Consider the following 21,670-nt stretch of genomic DNA (forward strand, 5'->3'; position numbering starts at 1 on the left):
AATCCTCAAGTTATGCTCAAGGTTTCGTGGCTCATGGGTGACCTATATTTTTTGTTATTTAAACTAAAAGTTGTATACCCCATGCTAACTGCCTTTGGATAGGCTTCTTAAAACTAGTTTCCTCACTTATCACAATTAAACTTGGACACGCCAAGCTTGCCGCAAGGAATTCTGGGGAATGTAGTCAGGGAGCGCGTCCCTTTGCGCTCTGCTGTGACGATACGTCCGGCTAAACTTGCTAGTGGCGAATAAGAAGAGAGACTTCTTCCGTAAACGTTGCTCACGGGCGCACGTGGGTTACATATGAGGGGAGTGGCTCCGTGTGCCCACGCAATTGGGTGGTGTCTCCCTGAGCATGTGCACTTGCAAGCCTCTGGGGCCACCGCCCTCGCAGGGCCCTCTGGGAGTTGTAGTTCGGACCGTCGCTGGATTTAGGCCGTCGGGCGGCGGCTCCTGGGTCAGAGGCCGTCTCCAACCTTCGGCGCTCGGCTTGGAGGATGGATTCGGGGCCCGGGAACGACTCGGCGCCTCTGGCCGGCTTGGCCTGGTCATCGGCCTCGGCGCCCCCGCCGCGAGGGTTCAGCGCGGTGCGCGGCGTCGGGGGGCGGGGGTTGAATTGGGGCTGAGGCGGCAGCATCGGGGAACTGGGTTGAATGGGGGTCGAGGCGGCGGCGTTCCGGGTGGGAACCTGGAGCTGACCTGTGCCCACCCCGCAGATCTCTTGCACCGTCGAGGGGACGCCGGCCAGCTTCAGCAAGAGCTTCGCGCAGAAATCCGGCTACTTTCTGTGTCTCAGCCCCCTGGGCAGCCTCGAGGTAGGGGGCGCCCGCGCTCGAGGGTTCCGGGGTCCGCCCGCCGCTCCCGTCTGTTCGCGAGGCCTGATGCGGGCGTTTTGTCCCCCCTCCGCCCCGGCCTGTGACCCTCGCCGTGTCCCCCAGAACCCGCAGGAGAACGTGGTGGCCGAGATCCAGGTCCTGGTGGACAAAAGTCCCCTTCCACCCGGCTTCTCCCCGGTCTGCGACCCCCAGGATTCCAGTAAGACCTGCGTCGGGGGAGGGGAGGAATGACAGGCGCGCGTCCTCTACGCCCAGGCTGGGAGCCCCTTCGGTGTACCGGGTGATGAGGGGGCTGGCCCAACCGTATTCTGGGGCGGTGCGATGTCTCCTGCCCTGGTTTGAACTGTGCGATTCTCACAGTCTCTGGCTCAGAGTAAGGGTCAGTCAGTTTTTCCCGTGGCCAAATGGAGCCTCCGCGCAGTTCTTTTTTTCATTTTCAGGCCTTTGCACGCGCAGTACCCCATGCCTGAAACGCTCTTTCTTTCCCTCCTGTTCACGTAGCTAATTCCTTCTCCTCTAGACCACCCATGCCGGTCCCAGCCTTGACCACTCCTCTTTCAAACCATCTCATTTCCCAGCCTGATCCTATCATCTTTGTTTGATTTCTTGGGATATATTTATTGATACGGAAGTTGATACTATTTTTTGTAAAGGGCTAGGTAATAGCCCTTTTTTAGGCTTTGCAGATTAGATGGTCTCTGTTGCATATACTTTATCTCTCTTTTTTGTTTTTATCGTCAGTTGCCATCTAGTCGATTCCAACTCATGGAGATCCCATGTGTTACCTAGTAAAACTGGTGAGTAGGGTTTTTAAGGTTGTGACCAGGCATCTGAGTAGTGCAAAGTTAAGCACTCAACTACTTGCCAAAAAAGTGGCGGTTCTAACCAACGCAGAGGTGCCTCAGAAAGCAGACCTGCCTAGCCTGTTTCCAAAAGGTCACATCCTTGAAAACCGTGTGGAGGAGTTTGCTCTGCGCATCTGGGATTGCCGTGAGATTTTTCTTTTACAACTTGTTGTGGATTGAGTTCCCAGCCCACCCAGTGCTGTCAAGTCTGATTCTGACTCATAGCGACCCTATAGGACAGAGTAGAACTGCCCCATAGAGTTTCCAAGGAGCGCCTGGTGGATTCAAACTGCCGACCCTTTGGTTGGCAGCTGTAGCACTTAACCACTACGCCACCAGAGTTTCTGTGGATTGAGTTATGTCCCCCAAAATATGTACTGTAAATCTTAACCTCTATACCTGTGGTTATAATCCCATTTGAGAATGGCTTGTCTTTGTTATGTAATGAGGCAGGATTAGTGTAGGATGTATCTTGTGTCAGTCTCTTGAGATATAAAAGAGATTAAACAAGCACACAAAAGAGCAGAGTTGGGGTAAGATAGATGCCAAGCCACACGTGGAAATCTCTAAGGAACCAGGTAGCAGAAGCTGAAGAGACAAGGACCTTCCTCCAGAGCTGACAGAGAAAACCTTCCCCTTGAGCTGGCGCTGTGAATTTGGACTTCCAGCTTCCTAAATTATGAGAAAATAAATTTGTTTGTTAAAGCCATCCACTTCTGGTATTTCTGTCATGGCAGTGCTAGGTAACTAAGACACAACCCTTTAAAAGTGTAAAGCGGGTAGTGGTGGTTCCATGGTAGAATTATTGCTTCCATGTGGGAGACCCAGGTTCAGTTCCTGGCCAGTGCACCTCGTGCCCAACCGTGCGTCTGTCAGTGGAGGCTTGTATGTTGCTATGATGCTGGACAAGTTTCAGCAGAGCTTCCAGACTGAGAAGGTCCGGAAAGAAAGGCCTGAAGATTGCCTTCTGAAATTCAGCCAGTGAAAACCCTGTGGATCACAATGGTCCAATCCGCAGTTGATCACGGGGATGGCGCAGAACCAGGCGGTATTTCCTTCTGTTGTGCATGGGGTTGCTAGGAGTCAGGGGCCGACTTGACCACAGCTAACAACAAAAATATAAAAACCATCTGAGCTTCTGGGACATTAAAAAGCAGGTTTTGGGCTGGATTTGGCTCGTGGCCCGTGGCTGGTCAATCTCTGGGTTAGAGGACTGAGGGAAAGTGAGGCTTGGAGTGCCAGGATGGACACCTGGCTGGGCATCCTCACTGTGGTGTCCATGGCTGCCCCATGAATGCCTGTCCACATCACCAAAGATCAGCCTGTCCTAAGGAGTCCCTGGGTAGAATAAATAGCTTATGCGCTGGGCTGCTCACTGAAAGGTTGGAAGTTTGAGTTCACTTGGAGGCGACTCAAAAGAAAGGCCTGGCAATCTACTGAAAAAATTAACCACTGAAAATCCTCCAAGCACAGCTCTGCTCTGACACACGGGGTTGTTGTGAATTGGAGTCAACTCAATGGGAAATGGTAATGACTCCTAATGGCTGCTTGGTGCCCCCTCCTATGCTTATACCACTCTTGATTTAACCCATCTCCTCCAGTAGCTGTGCAGGCTCAAGCTCTATCTGGAGCCCTCTTTGGGCACTCCTGCCCTTCCCTGCTTCCCTCTCTCACTTCCCCGACCCACCCCAGGGGCCTCAGTGTCCAAGAAGAAACGCATGTGTGTGAAGCTGGTGCCCCTGGGGGCTGCAGACATGGCCGTGTTTGACGTCTGCCTGAGCGGGAAGACCAAGACGGTGCCTGGATACCTACGAGTAGGGTAGGGCTCCCCAGCCACCAGCCTCCCTCCCGCCCTTCTAAACTCCTGTATGGGCCTCTCTGGCGCTCAGGTACTGCCTCGAGTTCTTGTCCCTGCCATCAGCTCTTAGTTTCTGTGTCTTAAAAATGAGACCATTGTCCCAGTCTCATAGGACCATTGTGAGGAGTGTATGAGCTGGTGTGTTCTAGAACAGTGATGGGCGCCAGCATTAAGCATCAGATATTGTGTTGCTAGGAGTCCCTGGGTGGCTGAAATGGCTAAGCACTCGACTACTAGCCAGAAGGTTGGTGGTTCCAACCACTCAGTGGCTCCACAACAAAACACCTGGTGATCTGCTTCTGACAGGTCACAGCCCTCAAATCCCTATGAAGTAGTTCTACTCTGACACACGTGGGATCACCTCACGGTGAGTCAGAGTTGACTCAGTAACAACTAACAGCAAGAGAATGTGCTTAGGGTGTGGGTTGAGGTGCTGAAACAAATATCCCTAGAATAATGGATCAGCCAGAGGCTCAGGTTCCTCCTGCCTGGTGAACTCACCCTGCCTGTACACTGGAACGTGGGCCCCCGGCCTCTAGTCCAGGTCCCTCTCTTCCGGGCCTTTCCACCTGGACTGGCCACACTCCCTCCCTCTTTTCTTCCTTTCCAGGGATATGGGTGGCTTTGCCATCTGGTGCAAGAAGGCCAAGGCCCCGCGGCCAGTGCCCAAGCCCCGCGGGCTCAGCCGGGACATGCAGGGCCTCTCCTTGGACCCTCCGGGCCAGCCCAGGTGAGCCCCAGGGCGTGGGGGTGAGGGCTGCAGTGGGTGGGGGTACGTCAGGCCTGACCAGAGCCACCCCATCTCCACAGCAAGGGCAGCTTCCCAGAGCGGACACTTTCGCGGCTAGGCTCACGGACGTCCACCTTACGGAGGAATGATTCCATCTATGAGGGCTCCAGCCTCTATGGCATCTCAGGTAAGTGCAGGAGGGGAAACTGAGGCCTGGGGTCACATAGCTGGGAAGGGGCAGAGCCAAGATTCAAATGATGCCTGTTTGATGCCCGGGTGGCCCCCCAGGGCAGGTGGATAACAAGCACTTCAGTGTCTTCCCTCCCCCATACTTTCCTCAGCCATGGATGGGGTTCCCTTCACGCTGCACCCCAGATTCGAGGGCAAGAGCTGTGGCCCCCTGGTGAGTCTACTCCCCCATCCCTGTCCTAGGCACAGGGGATCCAGGAGGGGTTACACCCCATATTCAGCAGCTTCTGGCACACATACTGGGCCTTCTGCACCTGGGGCCACACGGGGTATTTGAGGAACATAATTTTCACAAAAGGTTCTGGAACATTCCTTGGGTTGGGGAAAGGGTTGAGGTAGTGTGGAGTCCAAGGCGGGGCGGGGGAGGGGGCAGATGTTGGGTGGGGAGCTTCCTTGGAGAGGAGGAGATAGCGGGTGGCAAGGTGGGTTCTGGATGCAAGACTGACCTGCCTCTGCCCACCAGGCCTTCTCTGCCTTTGCTGACCTGACCATCAAGTCACTGGCAGACATTGAGGAGGAGGTAGGTGCTGGGGCAGGAGAGGGCCAGGTGCTGGGACACCCCCCACCCTAATCTTTCCCTGGCCCCCCATTACCTGCCATTCCTCCATCACTCCCTGTGGCCTTCCCTTCATCCCCAGCCCCTCCCTCACTTTGTGACACCCCCTCCCCAACAGTACAACTACGGCTTTGTGGTGGAGAAGACGGCAGCTGCCCGCCTGCCCCCCAGCGTCTCATAGCCCCTCGCCCACCCCGGGAGCCCCTGCCTGACACTGCAGCCAGTGCCCCCAGCCTGGCCATGGAGCCTCCTGGGAACCTCGGTGTCTCAGCACTCAGGGAGCCCCATTGTCAACCCAGCCCTGGAGGAGGGGGTGGGGCGAGGCTACTGGGAGACAAAGGGGACAGAGGCGACTTCTACCCCTGGGCCCCCACCCGCAGGGGTGGGGTTAGACAGAAACCAGTGCCTTCAAGTCATTTGTGTCAAACTATATGGTGCTGGGAGGAGGCGTGTCCTCCGGCAATAAACACTGCTGCCCTGCCCTCTAGAGTCCTGATCCTGGCCTGGACCTCACCCCCTCCACCCGCACACCTGGGGGACTCTGGTGGTGGGGGAGAGGGGATCACAGAGCTCCTGCAGGCCAAGGGAAGGCAGCGTGTTGGGCCTCCCAGTGTACTAAAGGGGAATTTGAGGCTGAGAGTGACTGGGTAGCGTTTTTTGATGGCAGAGATGACCCAGTCCTGGCCTTCCTTTGGGAATGATAAAACCGAAAAATCCGTTGCTGCCAAGGCGATTCCGACTCATGGTGAACCTATAGGACAGAGTAGAACTGCCCCATAGGGTTTCCAAGGAGTGGCTGGTAGATTCAAACCACTGACCTTCGGGTTAGCAGCCAAATGCTTAATCACTGCGCCACCAGGGCCCCTTGTGAATGATAGCAGTGACTAACAGTAATAGTATATTAGTCCTTTGGGGCTGCTGTACAAATGGCCATACATTGGGTGGCTTAGAACAACAGGTTTATTCTCACCACCCTGCAGACCAGAAGTTCAAATTCAGGGTGTCCACAGGGCCTCGGTGCCTCTGCAGGCTCTAGGGAAGGGTCCTTCCTTTCTTCTTTCTAGTTTCTGGTGACTCCAAGCATTCCTGGACTTGTGGCCACATCACTCCAATCTCTGCCTCTGTCGTTACATGGCCTTCTCCCCTGTGTCTCCCTGTCTCTCTTGAATAAGGAAGGACCCCAGTCAGATAGGATTAGGGCCCACTCCACTCTAGTAGGAGCTCATGTTAACCTAACTGATAATATCTTCAAAGACCCTGTTTCCCAACAAGGTCATCTCCATGGGTACCAGGGTCAGGACATGAACATATCTTTTGGGGGGATACACAGTTCAAGCCATATAAATAGTCACCAGTTATATCACATTGCATACAGAACACACAGCCTGGAGGGAAGGCTTGTTTTTGTTACCATATAGGGGAACTATGGTAGGGGAAGTTAAGATCGCAACTGGGATTTCAACCCATAGCCTGCACGCTTGACCACTAGGCTGTTCTGTACATTACTTTTCCGTTGTGGGGGTATGTGGGGGTGTGTGTGAGTGTGTCCCACCCAGGAGTTTGTGTCCAACAGCGCTATCCTGGGGGCTGAGGGGGGAGATGTAGCCCTGCCTTTGGGTCTGAGCAGGGAGGCAGGGCCCTGACCTGGGGGTCTGAGGGGGATAGGATCCTGCCCTGGGGGCTTTGTCGGGGGACACATAGCCCTGCCTTGGGGGTCTGAAGTGGGAGACAGAGGGTCTGAGGGAGTTCACAGCCCCATCCTGGGAGTCTAGGGTGGGGAGACAGTACAAAACGTACGCTTCCCCAGACTTGAGCTGGCTTGGAGATGCCACCCATTTACCTCTGAGGTGGGTGGGTGTGTGGCCCCCCCTCCTTTCTCCCGCCTGTGTGTCACCTTGCATCCGGTGTCTCCCTGCACTCCTCCCTTCTGGACCCCTCCCCACCCGCCTGGCGCCACTGCAGAACCTGATCTGACCTACGGGAAGCAAAGGCTGTTTGTTCTCCCTGCCGGCATCCTGGCCACCCCAAACCGGCCCCGATCACTTTCCAGGGTGGCCCTGTGTGACTGGGCCCCCAGAGCACCATCCTGCCACCATCACTCAGTGTTGTAACATCCCCACCTTCTGCATGTAACCCCTCCCTCCAGGGAGCTGTGCACCAGCCCTGACTAAGGCCACATCGGTCCTAGACCCCACAGGACTGGGTAGTTTGGGGCACCATGCTCCAGGCTGACCTGACATAGGATGAAATAGGCTTCTGGCTGCCACAGCCCTCTGTCCAAGAAGGGTGTTGGTCCTTCCTGCCTTTTGCTGGGTCCAGGGTGCTGAGAGTGAGGCAACACAGGGGGGCTGGGTACCAAGTGGGTCTTTCTGCAGAAATACCCTCTCTCTTCCTCACTGCTCACTAGCTGGTGACCCTGGGCAAGTGGCTTAACCTCTGTGAGTCTCAGGTTTCCCGTCTTTACAATGGAAACTGCCAAAGTCTTCACAGCATGGAGCCTTGGGGCTGTGTTTCTTGGCTGCCCCTACAGACCACTGCAAAAAACACCTCTCAGTTCTGAAAGGCCTCTGCAGCTGGGAGGTTTCTGCAGCCGAGGTCCAAGCAGGGTGGATGGAGCAAATCCCAGTAACCTCACACTTCCTGCATTCCAATGTTGCAGAGCCTAGCTGTGGTCCCCACCGCTCTCTGCCCCCAAATCAGTGCCTGCCTCGAGCAATTACCTTCCATTCCATTTACATTCTGGGTTGACACTGGTTCCTGTATCATGGACAATAATGGTAACACCTAGAGCTGATGAGTGTGTGGGTCAGGCATGGTGTTTGGCACATGGTCAGAATCCAAAAGCCAGTAGCTTCAAAAATCAATACACAGTGTGGTTAAGTGCTTTCAATATTCCACTTAAGCCTGCTGTTGCAAAAATGGAACGTATCTGGAGTACTGGACGCTGTATGTGTCCTCCTGTGCCCCCCATTACCTCCACACCATCTGTGCATGGTGAAGGTCACTCAGGACAAACACCTGGAACTCTGCCTAGGGCCTCCTCTAGCTGCAGGAGTGTATCCACCCCAGCATAGGGACGGCAGGAAGTTCAAGGAGTTAACAGCCCCGGAAGCAGCTCTCACCAATGCCTGATGGGAATCAGAGGATATATGCCCCAGCTCCCTTGCCCCTGAAGTGGGGCTACTCTGAAGTGTATGCTCCTGAGGTCCCCATTGGGTTGGAGCCCTGGTTACCCATGGCATTATCCGCTCTTTGGCGCTCCCTGCAGGGCTCCTTTCCTTCCTGTCTCAATTCCCCATCCCCCAGGGGGACTTCCTGGGATCAATTCTCAGATACCCCATAGGCCCTGAAATCCTCATCCTGGAATCTGTTTTCCAGGAAATGCAAATTAGGTTGGACGTGAATAAACAGCCCAGCTTCCTCGCCCCTCGGGGTGGGACCATTCTGAGGTGTGTGCTCTACGCTGTCTCCCTGAAGTCCCCAGCCAAACTGAGCCCCTGTTGCCTACAGTGTTTGGCGCCTCTTACAGCTCTCCTTTCTTCCCTGTCTCAGCCCCCTACCCCCCAGGGGGTTCCTTGGGTTGCCTCCCAGATAAAGCACATGCTCACAAATCATCTCAGGGTCTGGTTCTGGAGACCCCAAACCAAGATAAGATCTTTGAAAGACATTGACTACGCCCTAAAATGCACCAGAATGCTGATAGCTGCTCTGTGGAATAATTGAGACGATCCAACCAAAACCAAACCCACTGCCATCGAGTCAATTCTGACTCATGGCGACCCAGGTGTTAGAGAGCAGAACTGCTCCACAGGGTTTTCTTGGCTGTATTCTTTCCAGAAGCAGGTTGTTAGGCCTTCCTTCCACGGCATTGGTACATGAGTCTGAACTACCGACATCTAAGTTAGTATTTGTGTGGAAACCATTTACCACATCCAGGGACCTCTTGGTACCCTTTCCTATTTGGTCCTTCTGGCTGTGCTTTGGGGATGGAGCTGTTATTCCTGTTTTATGAAGGTAAACTGAGGTGCAGGTCCCATGACTGTTGCTGAACCAGGGCTGTCCTGGAACATGCCAAACCCTGATCATGTGTCTCCTCTGAGACCAGTGACCTGAACGCTTGGCTCCAGTTCCGGGCCTGCCTCATCCCTTCCCACCTGATTCTGCTCTGTACAAAGATGCTCAGCTCCCTGTCCAGGGCAGGCTGAATGGGGCTGGGTTTTGGCCAGGCTGTGGGCAGCGCTCCCAGGAGCCTCCCAAAACCTTTCAGAGTTTGCTGAACTTCAGCTTGAGGTCTCAGGGGAAGGAGCAGAGACTGGACTACTGTGAGGTGCAAGGTGCCCAGGGCACAGAATTTAAGGAGGTGCTCACTTCCCAGCAGCGGCTGAGCCTGCACCAGCACCAGCCCAAGAGTGAGCACATTCTTACATTTTCAAAATTGAGGCAAATTTCACCTCACATAGACTTAACTGTTTTAAAGTGCACGATTCAGTGGCATTTAGTCCATTCACCATGTTGTGCAACCACCACTTCTGTCTTGTTCCAAGAACATACTCATCACCCCAAAAGGAAACCCTGTACCTGTTAGTAGTCAATCCCCGTTCCCCCTCCACCAAGCTCATTGTGTGCCCTTGAGTGGATTCCGAATCATAATGACCCTAAATTAGAGAGTAAAACCACCTCATAGAGTTTTCTAGGCTGTAATCTTTACACAAGCAGATCACCAGGTCTTTCTCCCACAGAGCCCCTGGTGGGTTCTAACCGCCAACCTTTCAGTTAGCAGTTGAGTGTTTAACCAGTGAGCCACCAGGGCTCCTTCCCAAGCTTTAGGCAACCACTAATCCACTTTCCATGGCTATGGATTTACCTGTTCTGGATATTTCACATAAATGGAATCGTACACTATGTGGCCAGTTGTGTCTGGCCTGTCTCACTAAGCATCATATTTTTGAGGTTCATCATGTCACAGTGTATGTTAGGACTTCATTTCTCTTTATGGCTGAGTAATATTCCATTGTATCGATGGACCACAAGGTGTTTGTCCATTCACCTGTTGATGGATGCTTGGGTTGTTTCCATCTTCTGGCTGTTGTGAATAACACTGCAAAAAACTCGAGCGAACAAGGATTTTACCTTCTTAAAATTTGTGCCCCCATCTCCTCCTGGCCCTGAGGATGAGGCCAGCACCTTCTGCTTCTGAGCTGGGGTCAGGGGTCTTCTGGGACCCCAGTATTTAGCTTTTAGCTCCCCCGACAGGTCAAAGACATTCCTCGTAGGCAGCCAGCCGGGGCTCTCTGTCTCTCTCCCCTCCCATCCCCACCCTCCCTGAGACCCCAGGACCCTGCCCCATTTCCAGAGTGTTTTAGAAACCTGAGACACCAGTGTGCCCCAGACACCTGCTCCATCCCAGAAGCCCCGCGTGGCGGGGTTCCAGCCACCACCACCATGTGCTCTGACATGCACAAGTGGCCTCATTTCTCAGGCCTCAGTTTCCCCATCTGTGAAAGGAGTTTTCCTGAGAATTAGCTGAGGCTGGTACAGCGCTTCGCTGGTGCCTGCAGTACTAGACACACACAAGGATGTTCTGTTTATTCTGATTTCATCCACTCTAAGAGCCAATGCTTACTGCATCTCCCCAAATGCGGTACGCCAAGTGAGACGCTCACGTTTGTTATCTCTTGACTCACCCCACGGAGGAGGAAATGGAGGCTCTAGGAGGTCTGCCCAGCTTCCCAGGGGCCAGAGAGGAGGCACAAAGCCTGGTGAGGCATCAGTTTTTTGTGTCTCACCAGCTTAGGGTCTGCTCAGGGACCAGCCCCCTGTTGGGTGTTATCACCTCCCTGAGCCTCTCTGTCCACTGGGTGGGGTCTTAGTGGGGCCTTCTCCTCTCCCTGGGCTCTGGAGCCCCATGGCTGAGAACGGACAAGCTGGGAGACTTCTGAGGACATTTCTCCATTTGGGTGAGGGTGGGGGACCAGGCAAAAAGCCTTGTGCTGCAGTAGTTAAGCGCTTGGCTGCTAACCAAGAGGTTGGTGGTTCAAACCCACCAGTCTCTCCGCAGAAAAAAGATGTGGCAGTCTGCTTCCGTAAAGGTTCACAACCTTGGAAACCCTATGGGCAGTTCTACATTGTCCTATAGATAGAGAGTCGCTATGAGTCGGAATCAACTCAAAGGCAATGGAATGGGGGCCGGGCCATCCCTACCCCTAGGGGGAGTTACTATGTCTGAGTGTTGGTGGGATTCGGGGTTCCAGACTGGGGTCTACAAGGGGCACATCCTGCCCCCACCCTGCTCTTGCACCCTACCCCTCAAGTGATGCAGAGACAGTGGACAGTCTGAGTTTATTTGTGGGCTGTGCGGGACAGGGGTGGGTGGGGAATCTCTGGAGACCCCTGGGTCTCTGTTCTTATCTATGCCAAGTCCTGTCAGCTCGAGGAGCCCCAGAAACTGCCCATCAGTCCCCCTTTTCCTGAAGGCAGTGGGAGCCCAGCCACCAGCCACCCGCCTTGCCCCTAACAGTGGCACAGGGTTGGGTGGCAAGATTGAGAACCTACTGTGCACAGGGCACTGGAGGGGCTCACACTGAGTCAGTCACACATGTCCCCCTCGTGGGAGCCCTGAGGAGGAACCACTTCCTGACCCATTTTACAGATGAGGAAACCGAGGCACAGGGAGGGGAACCCCTCACCTGCAGGCATGTCTCTGGCCCTGGGCTGCTCTGAACTTGGCACATGGGTTTCAGACGCTCCCGGCCCAGGGGGCGCAGCAGGGAATCGCAGAGTCTGAAACTTGCGTGGTCTGCAGCATGGGGGCTACAGGACCCAGGTTCGAATCCTGGCTCTGATGCTCAGTATTGGCCGTGAGCCCCCTGATGAGTCACTGCCTCTCTCGGAACCTCGGTTTCCTCATCTGTAAAATAGATGGAGGCATTCAGAGAACTGCCACCTGAGTCCCCACCCTCCCTCCTGCCTGTAACAGAACTTCATGCATTCTGGGTGGCCATGTTTCCCAGCTCTCCCTCTGCAGGGTGGTGTGACCGTGGGGCTCAGTGCTGGCCAGTTAGGTATAAGCAGGATGGTCCCAAGGCCTCCCAGGAAGGCTTTCTGAAGGCACTGACCCAGCCCTGGCCTCTGCCCTTCCCTCCAAGTGAGGAGGTGAAGGCTGGAGCCCTGGCAGCTATTTTGTACCACGAGGCATCCTTGAGGGTCCACCAAAAAAACTATTGCTATTGACTCAATTCTGACTCATAGTGACCCTGTAGGACAGACTAGAACTGCCCCATAGGGGTTCCAAGGCTATAAGTCTTTATGGAAGCAGACTGCCACATCTTTCTCCCATGAAGCAGCTGGTGGGTTCAAGCTGCCAACCTTTTGTTTAGCAGCTGAGCATTTAACCACCTTGCCACCAGGGCTCCTCTCCTTGAGGACAAAAGCGTGAGATCCTGAGATGCCGTGAACCAAGAGGGAATCAAGTTGTACTGCTACTGCGGCTAAGCCTGGACCTATCCCTACAGAGTCCTCTTCCTGCTGCCTGACACCAGACCCCTATCCCTGACCTCTGGGCTCACACTAGTGTCGAGTCTTTCCCCATGGCCCCCAGCCTGTGGCCTAGCATGCTGCGCATGTCATGGGTGACCCCATCCCAGGGCCCTGTGCCGGCCGGCAGTGTCCGGTGCATCCGGGATGCAGGCAGGCTGCCTTCCCGGCCTCCCCCCAGGGCTGAAGGTGCTGTGGTGGTGACCATGGGCCCAAGGGGGACCCCAGGCTCCGGGCAGGACAAGTAGGAGGAATGGCGGAGGGTACCCTGCTGGGGCTGAGCCCTAGGGCTGGCCTTGGAGACCTCGGTGAGACGAGTGGGGTCGTCCTCAAAGGGTGGCGGGGACAGCTCGTGGAGGCCATGGCGAGTAGCCCGGGCGGCACGGAGGAGAGTGTGGGTCAGCACGGCCACCAGGAACAGGGCACCTGAGCCGAGGATGGAGGCAGCTGCCGCGCCCGTCTCAATCTCAAAGAGCAGCAGAGCGTAGATGGACAGCGCTGGGGAGGGAAATGACTCTCATTTATTCATTCAAGAAAAACATCAGCTACCAAGCCCTCAGGAGGCTCCCCCCAAAAGGGAATCATCACAGAAAACCCCACAACATACCAGGCACATACGTGAATTCATTTGGTCCTCTGACCTCCTACAATACATCATCATCTCCATCTCCATTTTACAAATAAGGAAACTGAGGCCCAGAGAGGTTAGGGGACTCCCCAAAGCTGCCCAGCTAGGAAACCACAGAAGTGATCCCGCTTCACAGGTATAGAAACTGAGGCTGGGAAAGGAAGTCCCTGGCCCAAGGTCACCCAGCCATGAGCTCAGAGCCACCTTGAAAACCCAGGTCTTATGAAAAGGCGCTCATCATCCTTAGTTCAGGAAATGCAAATCAAAACCACAATGAGATACCACTTCCTACCCCCTAAAACCAAAAACCTGTTGCCATTCACTTGCTTTTGACTCAAGGTGACCCATGTGTTACAGAGTACAACTGCTCCATAGGACTTTCTTGGCTGTAATTTTTTCAGAAGCAGATCACCAGGCCTTTCTCCTGCAGTGCTGCTGGGTGAGTTCGAATCCCAACCTTTAGGTTAGTAGTTAAGTGCAAATTGTTTGTGCCACCCAGAGATCTAGAATGGCTAAAATCAAACAACTGGACAATAACAAGTGTTGGCGAGTATGTGGAAAAACTGGAATACTTGTCTGTTGCTGGTGGGATAGCTGCTTTGGAAAATAGTTTGTGGTTCTTCAAAAAACTTAAGCATAGAATTACCATATGACCCAGCAATACCATGCCTAGGTATCTGCCCAAGAGAACTGAAAGCAGGGACTCAAACAGGTACTTGTACACCAATGTTCACTGCAGCACTTTGCACAAGCCAAAAGGTGGAAACAACTCAAGTGTCCATCAACAGATGAGTGAAGAAAAACAATGTGGTCCATCCATACAGTGGAATATTGCTCAGTCATTAAAAGGAATGAAGCACTGATACAAGCTACAACATGAATGAACCTAGAAAACATTATACTGAAAAGAAGCCAGACACAAAAGGCCACAGAGTGTATAATTCCATTGATATGAAATGTTCAGAGCAGGCAAATCTATAGAGAAAGAAAGCAGATCAGTGGTTGTCAGGGGCTGGGAGAGAGAAGAATGGGGAGCAACTGCTAATGGGTGTGGGGCTTCCTTTTGAGGTGATGAGAATGTTCTAGAACTAGATAGAGGTGGTGGCTGCACAACGTTGTGAATGGACTAAATGTCACTCTATTGTGCACTTTAAAATGGTTAAAATGAAGATGCATCAATTGGTCCTAACCCACCTGGAGCAAAGGAGAATGAAGAACACCAAAGACAAAAGGAAAATATTAGCCCAAGAGACAGAAACGGCCACATAAGCCAGAGACTCCATCAGCCTGAGACCAGAAGAATTAGACGGTGCCTGGCTATCATCAATGACCACCCTGACAGGGAACACAACAGACAGTCCCTGCCAGAGCAGGAGAAAAGTGTGGAGCAGAACTCATAAATTCTTGTAAAAAGACCAGACTTAATAGTCTGACTGAGATTGGAGGAACCCCCAAAGCCATGGCCCTGGGACGCTCTGTTAACCCAGAACTAAAACCATTCCTGAAGCCCACTCTTCAGACAAAGATTAGACTGGACTAGAAGACATAAAATGATACTCATGAAGAGTGTGCTTCTTAGTTCAAGCAGATACATGAGACCAAATGGGCGGCTCCTGTCTGAAGGCAGGATGAGAAGGCAGGAAAGGACAGGAGCTGGTTGAATGGACACAAGAAACATGGGTGGAAAGGGGGAGTGTGCTGTTACATTATAAAGAGAGCAGCTAGGGTCAGATAACAATATGTGTATAAATTTTTGTATGAGAAATTAACTTCAGCTGTAAACTTTCACCTAAAGCACAATTTAAAACAACAAAAACAACAAGGAAAAAAAAAAGCACAAAAGAAACTAGACAAATGATAAGGTACTTTGTAGATGGCATAACTCAGTATTTTAAAGACGTTAATTCTTTCCAAATAAATTCAATGAATTTGCAATAAAAACCTTAAGAGAATTTTTTCATTGAAGCCGAGAAGTTGGTTCTAAAATTTATTTCTAAGAGCATAGTGTATTTCTAAGACCATGGTATTACAGAAGATGAGAGAAAAGATGTACTGCCCTTGGTACCAAGGCTTGTTATGAAAACCATGTGATTTAAAAAGTGTAGTATTGATGCAGGAATAGAAAAATTGATCAGTGGAACAGAATAGGGAGCCCAGAAATGGACAAAAAGGAAAAAAACAAAGTAGTAAAATGGTAAGTTTTATATGTATTTTAGTACACACACACACACACACACACACACACAAACTGGTCTTCCAGTTCTGGAGCCCCTGGCTTTGGCTTCCATGGCTCATGGCCTAGGGCATGTTGGCTCTGCCCTCATGACCCTCCCTCCCCTCACCCTGCACCCTAGTTCTGCCCTGAGCAGGCAGCCACCCTGCTACCCTAGTCTTGGATGCCCACCCTCCACCCTGGACCCTCTCCTGACAGGGCACACATTTCACTCTACCCCAGGTGTCGGTGACTTTGGGTAGATCACAGTCCCTCTCTGGCCTCAGTTTGCTGACCGGAACAACAAGATGGTCAGCAAGGTGACCTTGAGGACCTGTCCTGTTCCTCTGTTGCCCTGTCTGGTGTCCAGTTGGCACTATTCTTGGCTGTTGGCAGCTGTCCTGTGTATTGTAGGATGTTTAGCAGCATCCCTGGATTCCACTCACTATATGCCAGTAGCATCACCCCCCACCCAGTCGTGACAACCAAAAATGTCTCCAGACAGTGCCAAGTGTCCCCTGGGTTGGGACAGAATTGGTCCCTGTTGAGGACCCCTGGTCCAGTCCCCACCCTCGCCTCAGTAACTGGGTCTAGAAAGTACTGACCCACCTTTCTGACCCACTTCTTTGGCATCAATGATGTGCATGGGACCTTGCCTGGCCAATGACAGCATTGCTTCCCCCAGTCATTGTGATTGGTGCAGGGATATCACATGACTCAAGCTTAACCAATCAGAGTCAGCCTTGAGACTTTTGCTCGGAGTAGGAGCTAGAGGAATTCTCTTTCTGCAGCCACTGCTAATAGAAGCCCAGAGCTGATGGGGACTCATTGGCTCCAAGTGGGCTGTTTTGATGCTTTCTCTGGCTCTACCCAGTCTCGCTTTTGAAGATGCCACACTGCATCATATCAGGCATATTAAAACCAGGTCAAGGCCTTATTTTTGCTCTAAACATTTTTGAAAGGACTTCTATAGCCATTCTTTTAACCCTGGCTAATGGTGAACAAATGTTTGGCTGGAGAATTCTTGCTAAGTGGTTGCTTAATCTCACAAAACATCTAAACGGGAGGTGAATGAATTCCAAGTTTAATGCTTAATGAGACTGATGTAATGTTACTTTTTTTTGGCCTTTGTGATTTTTCTCGTTCTTTAAAACTAGGATATTTTATTCTTAGGCCTCCAACATTTTTGCTGGCCCGTGAAAAGGTTTGAGTTTCTAGGCATCGTGCCAAAAACCTTTATGGATACAGGCGTCTCTATCAGATGGAGAAGTGAAGTGAGAGGCATTTCTAATTCCCTCATGTGAACACCTGGCTCCAGCCACACCTGAAGCCAATGCCTCCTAATCTCTTCAGAGCCAGGAGCCCCACCCAACTTTCCTTTTTGAAAAAAAAAAAAAAAACACATTGTGAGCGTTCTATTAAGTCAAACAACAAAAGTTATGCAGAGTTCCCTGCCCTTTATACAAAATTCCCGTAATGAACCCCAGGCTCTCATCCCCTAAACATGTATTTTCAATATATATTTTACCTTTAGTTGCCTTTTGTGGGAATAAGAAAAAAAAATACAGGAATAGCACACCCCTGGTTTATCATTCAACTGAGTATTTTCTTTTTTCTTTTGATAAAGCAGGTTGTTTTAGGGCTGGCAGAGACCCAAGTATAATCCTGAGCACTGAGTCTGCGGCACCATCAGTGAGTGTTTCAAGATTAAAACAAAATATAAGATGTCCAGTCTGTTTAAAGAATCATGATGATTTGATTCTTTTACCAGTTCATCTGGGTGAGAGAAAGTTGGTCTAAGAAAAGTTATTTCAAGTCGGGAAAGGAAAGATAATATGAATGTGTCCTTCCTAGCACCTGAGATGTTATTTTTTACTCTGCTTCATATTTTGGGATTGAAAATCTCATTCCTAGTCCATCCACAGATGAACGGATAAGCGAAGTGTGGTCTATCCATACAATGGGATACTACTCAGCCGTAAAGAGAAAGGAAGCCCCAGTGAAAGCCTCTACCTGGATGAACCTTGAAAACACCATGCTGACTGAAAGAAGTCAGTCACAAAAGGACAAATGCTGTATGATCCCACTTACATGAAATAGACAAATAGAAACCAAAGATTATTTTTGGTTACCAGGGGTGGGAGGGAGAGAGAAAGGAGGTTTTGCTCAGGGGACATTGAATTTATGTTAAAGGTGGTGGAATGATTTGGAAAAGAAGAGTGAAAATGGTTACACAACTTGAAGAAAGTAATGTCACTCGATTGTACCTGTAGAAATTGTTGGACCATCGTACCTTTTGTTATATATAGTTTCACCGCAACAACAACAAAAAAAAGTAAAAACAAAACGAAATAATAAAATTTCATTTCTGGTGTATAAAGAGTAATTTTTCTCTCTTAAACCATTTTGAGCTGAAATATCTGCTGTTTGTAACCCAAACAGCTTTTGCTAACACCTGTGAAACACTATGTCTAGGAACCACCTAGGACTTGGAAACTTCTATTCAACTACAGGTATAGAATTAAAGAAAGTAAAATGTTTCAACAATAGCTGATGTTTATGGAAACCCCGCCAGGGCCCAGTGACACCCACAAAGTTTTATGGATTAATTTAGAATTCCCTCAACAATTCTGTAAGGCACAACAGTTATCATCCCCATTGTATTGATGGGCAAACTGAGGCTCAGAGGGAATCTCTCCAAGGTCCCAGCTCAAGAAAATATCAGAGGCAAGATTTCAACTGAGGTAGGCTGGCTCCAGAGCTGACCCTCGTCATTACCCCTGGCCACCCTAACCCAAGGCCCTGCACCCCAAGTCCTCCCCCCACCTCAGCACACACCTGCTAAGTAGACAGAGACTCCGCAGCAGAAGAGGCCGAGGGCCACATGCCTGAGGAGGCGGCAATCATAGAGAAACCAGTCACACCTGGAAGAGGGACGTGGAGAAGGAAGAAAAGGCCTCAGGAGGTGTAGCTGGTGAGGGAAGTCAGTGAGAGGAGGGTGGGGGAGTGGCCTGAATGAGAACAGTCAGCTTTGGGGGACCTGGGATTCATGTGAGAACCCAACTGCCACCCACCCACACATTTGAATCCATCCACTTATCCACCATCCATCCATCCATCCACCCACCCACCCATCCATCCATCCATCCACCCAATTATCTAACCATCCACCATTTAGATACCACTGATACATCAGTCCACCCATTCACCATTCATCCATCTACCACCCATTCTTCTGATATCCATCCATGTATCATCCATCCATCCTTACATGAATCTAACCACCCATCTACCCACCCATTTATCTGTCTGTCCATTCATCCATCCACCCACCTACCCATCCATCCAACTACCCAAAGATGTATTTTAATAATTCAACTACATATCCAGCCAGCTAGCTAGTCAGCCAGCCATGTACTCATTTAAACAGCCACCATCCATTCACTAGTTATCCATTCTTCCATCGCCATCAAATATTCAACCATTGCCCACCATCCATCCATCCATTTAAACATACCCCACGAATCCATCCATCCATTCATTTAAACAGTCACCACCTGTTATGGATTAAATTGTGTCCCCTCTCCCCAAAATATGTGTTGGAATCCTAACTCCTATAACTGTGGATGTGATCCTATTTAGAAATAAGGTTTTCTTTGTTATGTTACTAGATCATATCTGAGTAGGCTGGGCTCTAAATCCAATACTTCTGAGTTATAAAAAGAGCAGATTAAACACAGAGACACACAGAGAGGATGACAGACGCTGTGTGAGTATTGTCTACAAGCCAAGGAACCAAGGAACACCTGGGGCTACCAACAAGGAAGGAATCATTTGAACTTTTAGCTTCCAGAACTGTGAGAAGATGAAAGTCTGTTCTTTAAAGCCATCCACTTGTGGTATTTGTGTTACAGCAGCACTAGGGGACTAAGAAAATATTTATTCATCATCCTTAACCCACCTGCCCATCCACCTCCTATTTACCACCCACCCATCCATCTATCCATCCATTTCCAATCCACCCACCCCCACCCCCATAACCCATGTGTCTAAATCCTTCCACTCAAACATCCAGCTCTCACAAGGGAGCTACTCTTTGCCAGACACTTGCTCAGCACCTGACTGCCCTCATTTCACAGACCAGAACACTGCCTGATCCCAGATTCCTTATCTGTAAATGAGGTCGCAGCAGGAGAGGCACCTGCTGAAAATTTTCAACAAATATAGGATGAAGAGATGGAGGGATAGCGGGAGGGAGGGAGGGATAGATGGGGGGAGAAAGAGATGGAGGAATAAAGAGGGGGGATAGATGAAGGGAGGAAGAGATGGAGGGAGAAAGGGAGAGAGAGGAAGGGATGGACGGATAGATGGATGGGTGGATTGATGCGTTCATGAGTGGATGGATGAATGAACAGAAAGATGGATGAGTGGGTGGGTAGAGAGCAAGAGAGGGAATGAAGGAGGGACGGGTGGATGGATTCGTGAGTGGATGGGTGGGTAGGTGGGTATAGAGATGAAGGAAGGAAACGAAAGAGGAATGAGTGGATGGGTGGCTGGGCGGATGGATGGTTAGAGGGAGTCAGACAAGGAAGGAAGGATAGAGGGAGGCAGGCTGGGAGGGATGGATGGATGGTTAGAGAGAGGGAGTGAGGGAGGAGGGAAGGAATGGAAGAATGGAGGGGGCGAGTGGAGGGAAGGAGAGAAAGGGGGAGGGAGGGATGAAGGGTGGAAGTTTTTTCACCATCTGAGGCCCAGACGGCCAGCGGCTCCCCAACATCCAGCCGGCCTCCCCTCCGGGCTGTGCGCCGAGCGCCCCTACCTGCTGGGGCCAGGCCCCCGCGCCATCTCGGCGCCTAGGTGGCCACAAAGCGCGGCGAGCAGCAGGCAGGTGAGGGCCAGCACCAAGGCGAGCGCGGCCAGAGCGGCGGCCAGCGGCAGCAGTGCCCCAGCCGCGTCCTCGGGCAGCCCGGGTCCGGCGCCCAGCCCGGGGGCCAGGCCTTCTGCGCGGGGTCCTCGCAGCTCGGCGCGGCCCGCCTGCAGCTGGAACAGCAGCTGCGCACCCAGCGCCGCCAGCACGGCCGCTGGGATGCCCAGCAAGGTCATTGCGGCCAGCACCCGGCCGCCATACGACCGGGCCATGGGGGCCGGGATCCGGGGCTCCACGGTCCAGGGGAAGTCCTAGGGTTTAAGGAGGCAGTCGAGGAGGCAAAAAGGAGGCAGAACAGTTAGGGGTATCCGAGGTTCCCCGAGGGAGTTCCGAAGGGGGCAGGTAGCGGGGGGTGTCCAGAAGTTTGAGGGGTCCTCGTGTCCCGGCGGGGAAGGGGTCCCCAGGTTCCGTGCTCAGGGGGCGGTAGGGGGGCGTCTGACAGGGCTCCGGGGCACGGCGGGGACACTGAAGCTAGGAGAAAACTTGGGACAAAGTCTCTTCTGCCTCCAGGCCCCGAGCCCGCCGCGGGCGCCCCCTCGCGGCCTCCGGGGCCTGAAGGGACTGAGGGTCTAAGCCCCGCCCCACAGCTTCCTAAGCGCTACAGGTGCGCCCGCCGCCGCCCAGAAGCGCCGACTTGCTTGTGGTTGTTGCTGTTTCTCTCTCTCTCTCTTTTTTTTACTTGAACGAATTAAAAAAAAATTTTTTTTATTGTGCTTTAAGTGAAAGTTTACAAATCAAGTCAGTCTCTCATGCAAACACTCAGTTGCTCTCCCCCACAATGAGACACCACACTCCTTATCTCCACCCTCTATTTTCCTGTCCATTCAGCCAGCATCTGACCCCCTCTGCCCTCTCATCTCCCCTCCAGACAGGAGCTGCCCACAGTCTCATGTGTCTACTTGATCCAGGAAGCTCACTCTTTACGAGTATCATTTTCTATCCCATAGTCCAGTCCAATCCGTGTCTGAAGAGTTGGCTTTGGGAATGGTTCCTGTCTTGGGCTAACAGACGGTCTGGGCACCATGACCTCCGGAGTCTTTCTAGTCTCAGTCAGACCATTAAGTCTGTTTTTTTTTAATGAGAATTTGGGGCCTGCTTCCCACTGCTCTCCTGCTCCCTCAGGGGTTCTCTGTTGTGTTGAACAAATTTTAAAATACATATATTTTTAAATTCGGTGTCAGCCAAAAAAAAACCCCAAACCAAACCCACTGCCCTCGAGTCGATTCCGACTCCTAGCGACCCTACTGGACAGAGTAGAACCGCCCCATAGAGTTTTGAAGGAGCGCCTGGCCGATT

General features: G+C 51.8%; 2 protein-coding genes across 2 annotated transcripts; one reads left to right on the plus strand and one right to left on the minus strand.

Annotated features, from left to right (window-relative positions):
- The first annotated feature begins 400 nt into the window (after positions 1-400).
- Positions 401-5,556, plus strand: MVB12A (multivesicular body subunit 12A). Its single transcript, XM_049877366.1, has 9 exons — positions 401-587; positions 717-815; positions 939-1,035; positions 3,374-3,500; positions 4,150-4,269; positions 4,350-4,456; positions 4,611-4,672; positions 4,982-5,038; positions 5,193-5,556. The coding sequence occupies exons 1-9, from the start codon at positions 498-500 to the stop codon at positions 5,253-5,255; spliced, it is 822 nt and encodes a 273-aa protein (XP_049733323.1). The 5' UTR covers positions 401-497; the 3' UTR covers positions 5,256-5,556.
- A 5,745-nt stretch (positions 5,557-11,301) lies between these two features.
- Positions 11,302-20,890, minus strand: TMEM221 (transmembrane protein 221). The gene is made up of 3 exons (XM_049877365.1): positions 20,267-20,890; positions 18,286-18,371; positions 11,302-13,105 (listed from the first exon to the last, which is right to left on the minus strand). The coding sequence occupies exons 1-3, from the start codon at positions 20,584-20,586 to the stop codon at positions 12,636-12,638; spliced, it is 876 nt and encodes a 291-aa protein (XP_049733322.1). The 5' UTR covers positions 20,587-20,890; the 3' UTR covers positions 11,302-12,635.
- Between the last annotated feature and the right edge of the window lie 780 nt (positions 20,891-21,670).

This window comes from Elephas maximus, chromosome 3 (genome assembly GCF_024166365.1).
Source record: "Elephas maximus indicus isolate mEleMax1 chromosome 3, mEleMax1 primary haplotype, whole genome shotgun sequence".
Classification (NCBI taxonomy): domain Eukaryota; kingdom Metazoa; phylum Chordata; class Mammalia; order Proboscidea; family Elephantidae; genus Elephas; species Elephas maximus.

Excerpts from the sequence above, each read along its gene's own strand:
- MVB12A (XM_049877366.1), top strand. The coding sequence starts at position 498 with ATGGATTCGGGGCCCGGGAACGACTCGGCGCCTCTGGCCGGCTTGGCC. Across the intron at positions 588-716 it reads CGCCGCGAGGGTTCAGCGCG|ATCTCTTGCACCGTCGAGGG; the intron begins GTGCGCGGCGTC and ends CCCACCCCGCAG. Across the intron at positions 4,457-4,610 it reads CAGCCTCTATGGCATCTCAG|CCATGGATGGGGTTCCCTTC; the intron begins GTAAGTGCAGGA and ends TACTTTCCTCAG.
- TMEM221 (XM_049877365.1), bottom strand. The coding sequence starts at position 20,586 with ATGGCCCGGTCGTATGGCGGCCGGGTGCTGGCCGCAATGACCTTGCTG. Across the intron at positions 18,372-20,266 it reads CGGGGGCCTGGCCCCAGCAG|GTGTGACTGGTTTCTCTATG; the intron begins GTAGGGGCGCTC and ends TCCCTCTTCCAG. Across the intron at positions 13,106-18,285 it reads AGTCTCTGTCTACTTAGCAG|CGCTGTCCATCTACGCTCTG; the intron begins GTGTGTGCTGAG and ends TTCCCTCCCCAG.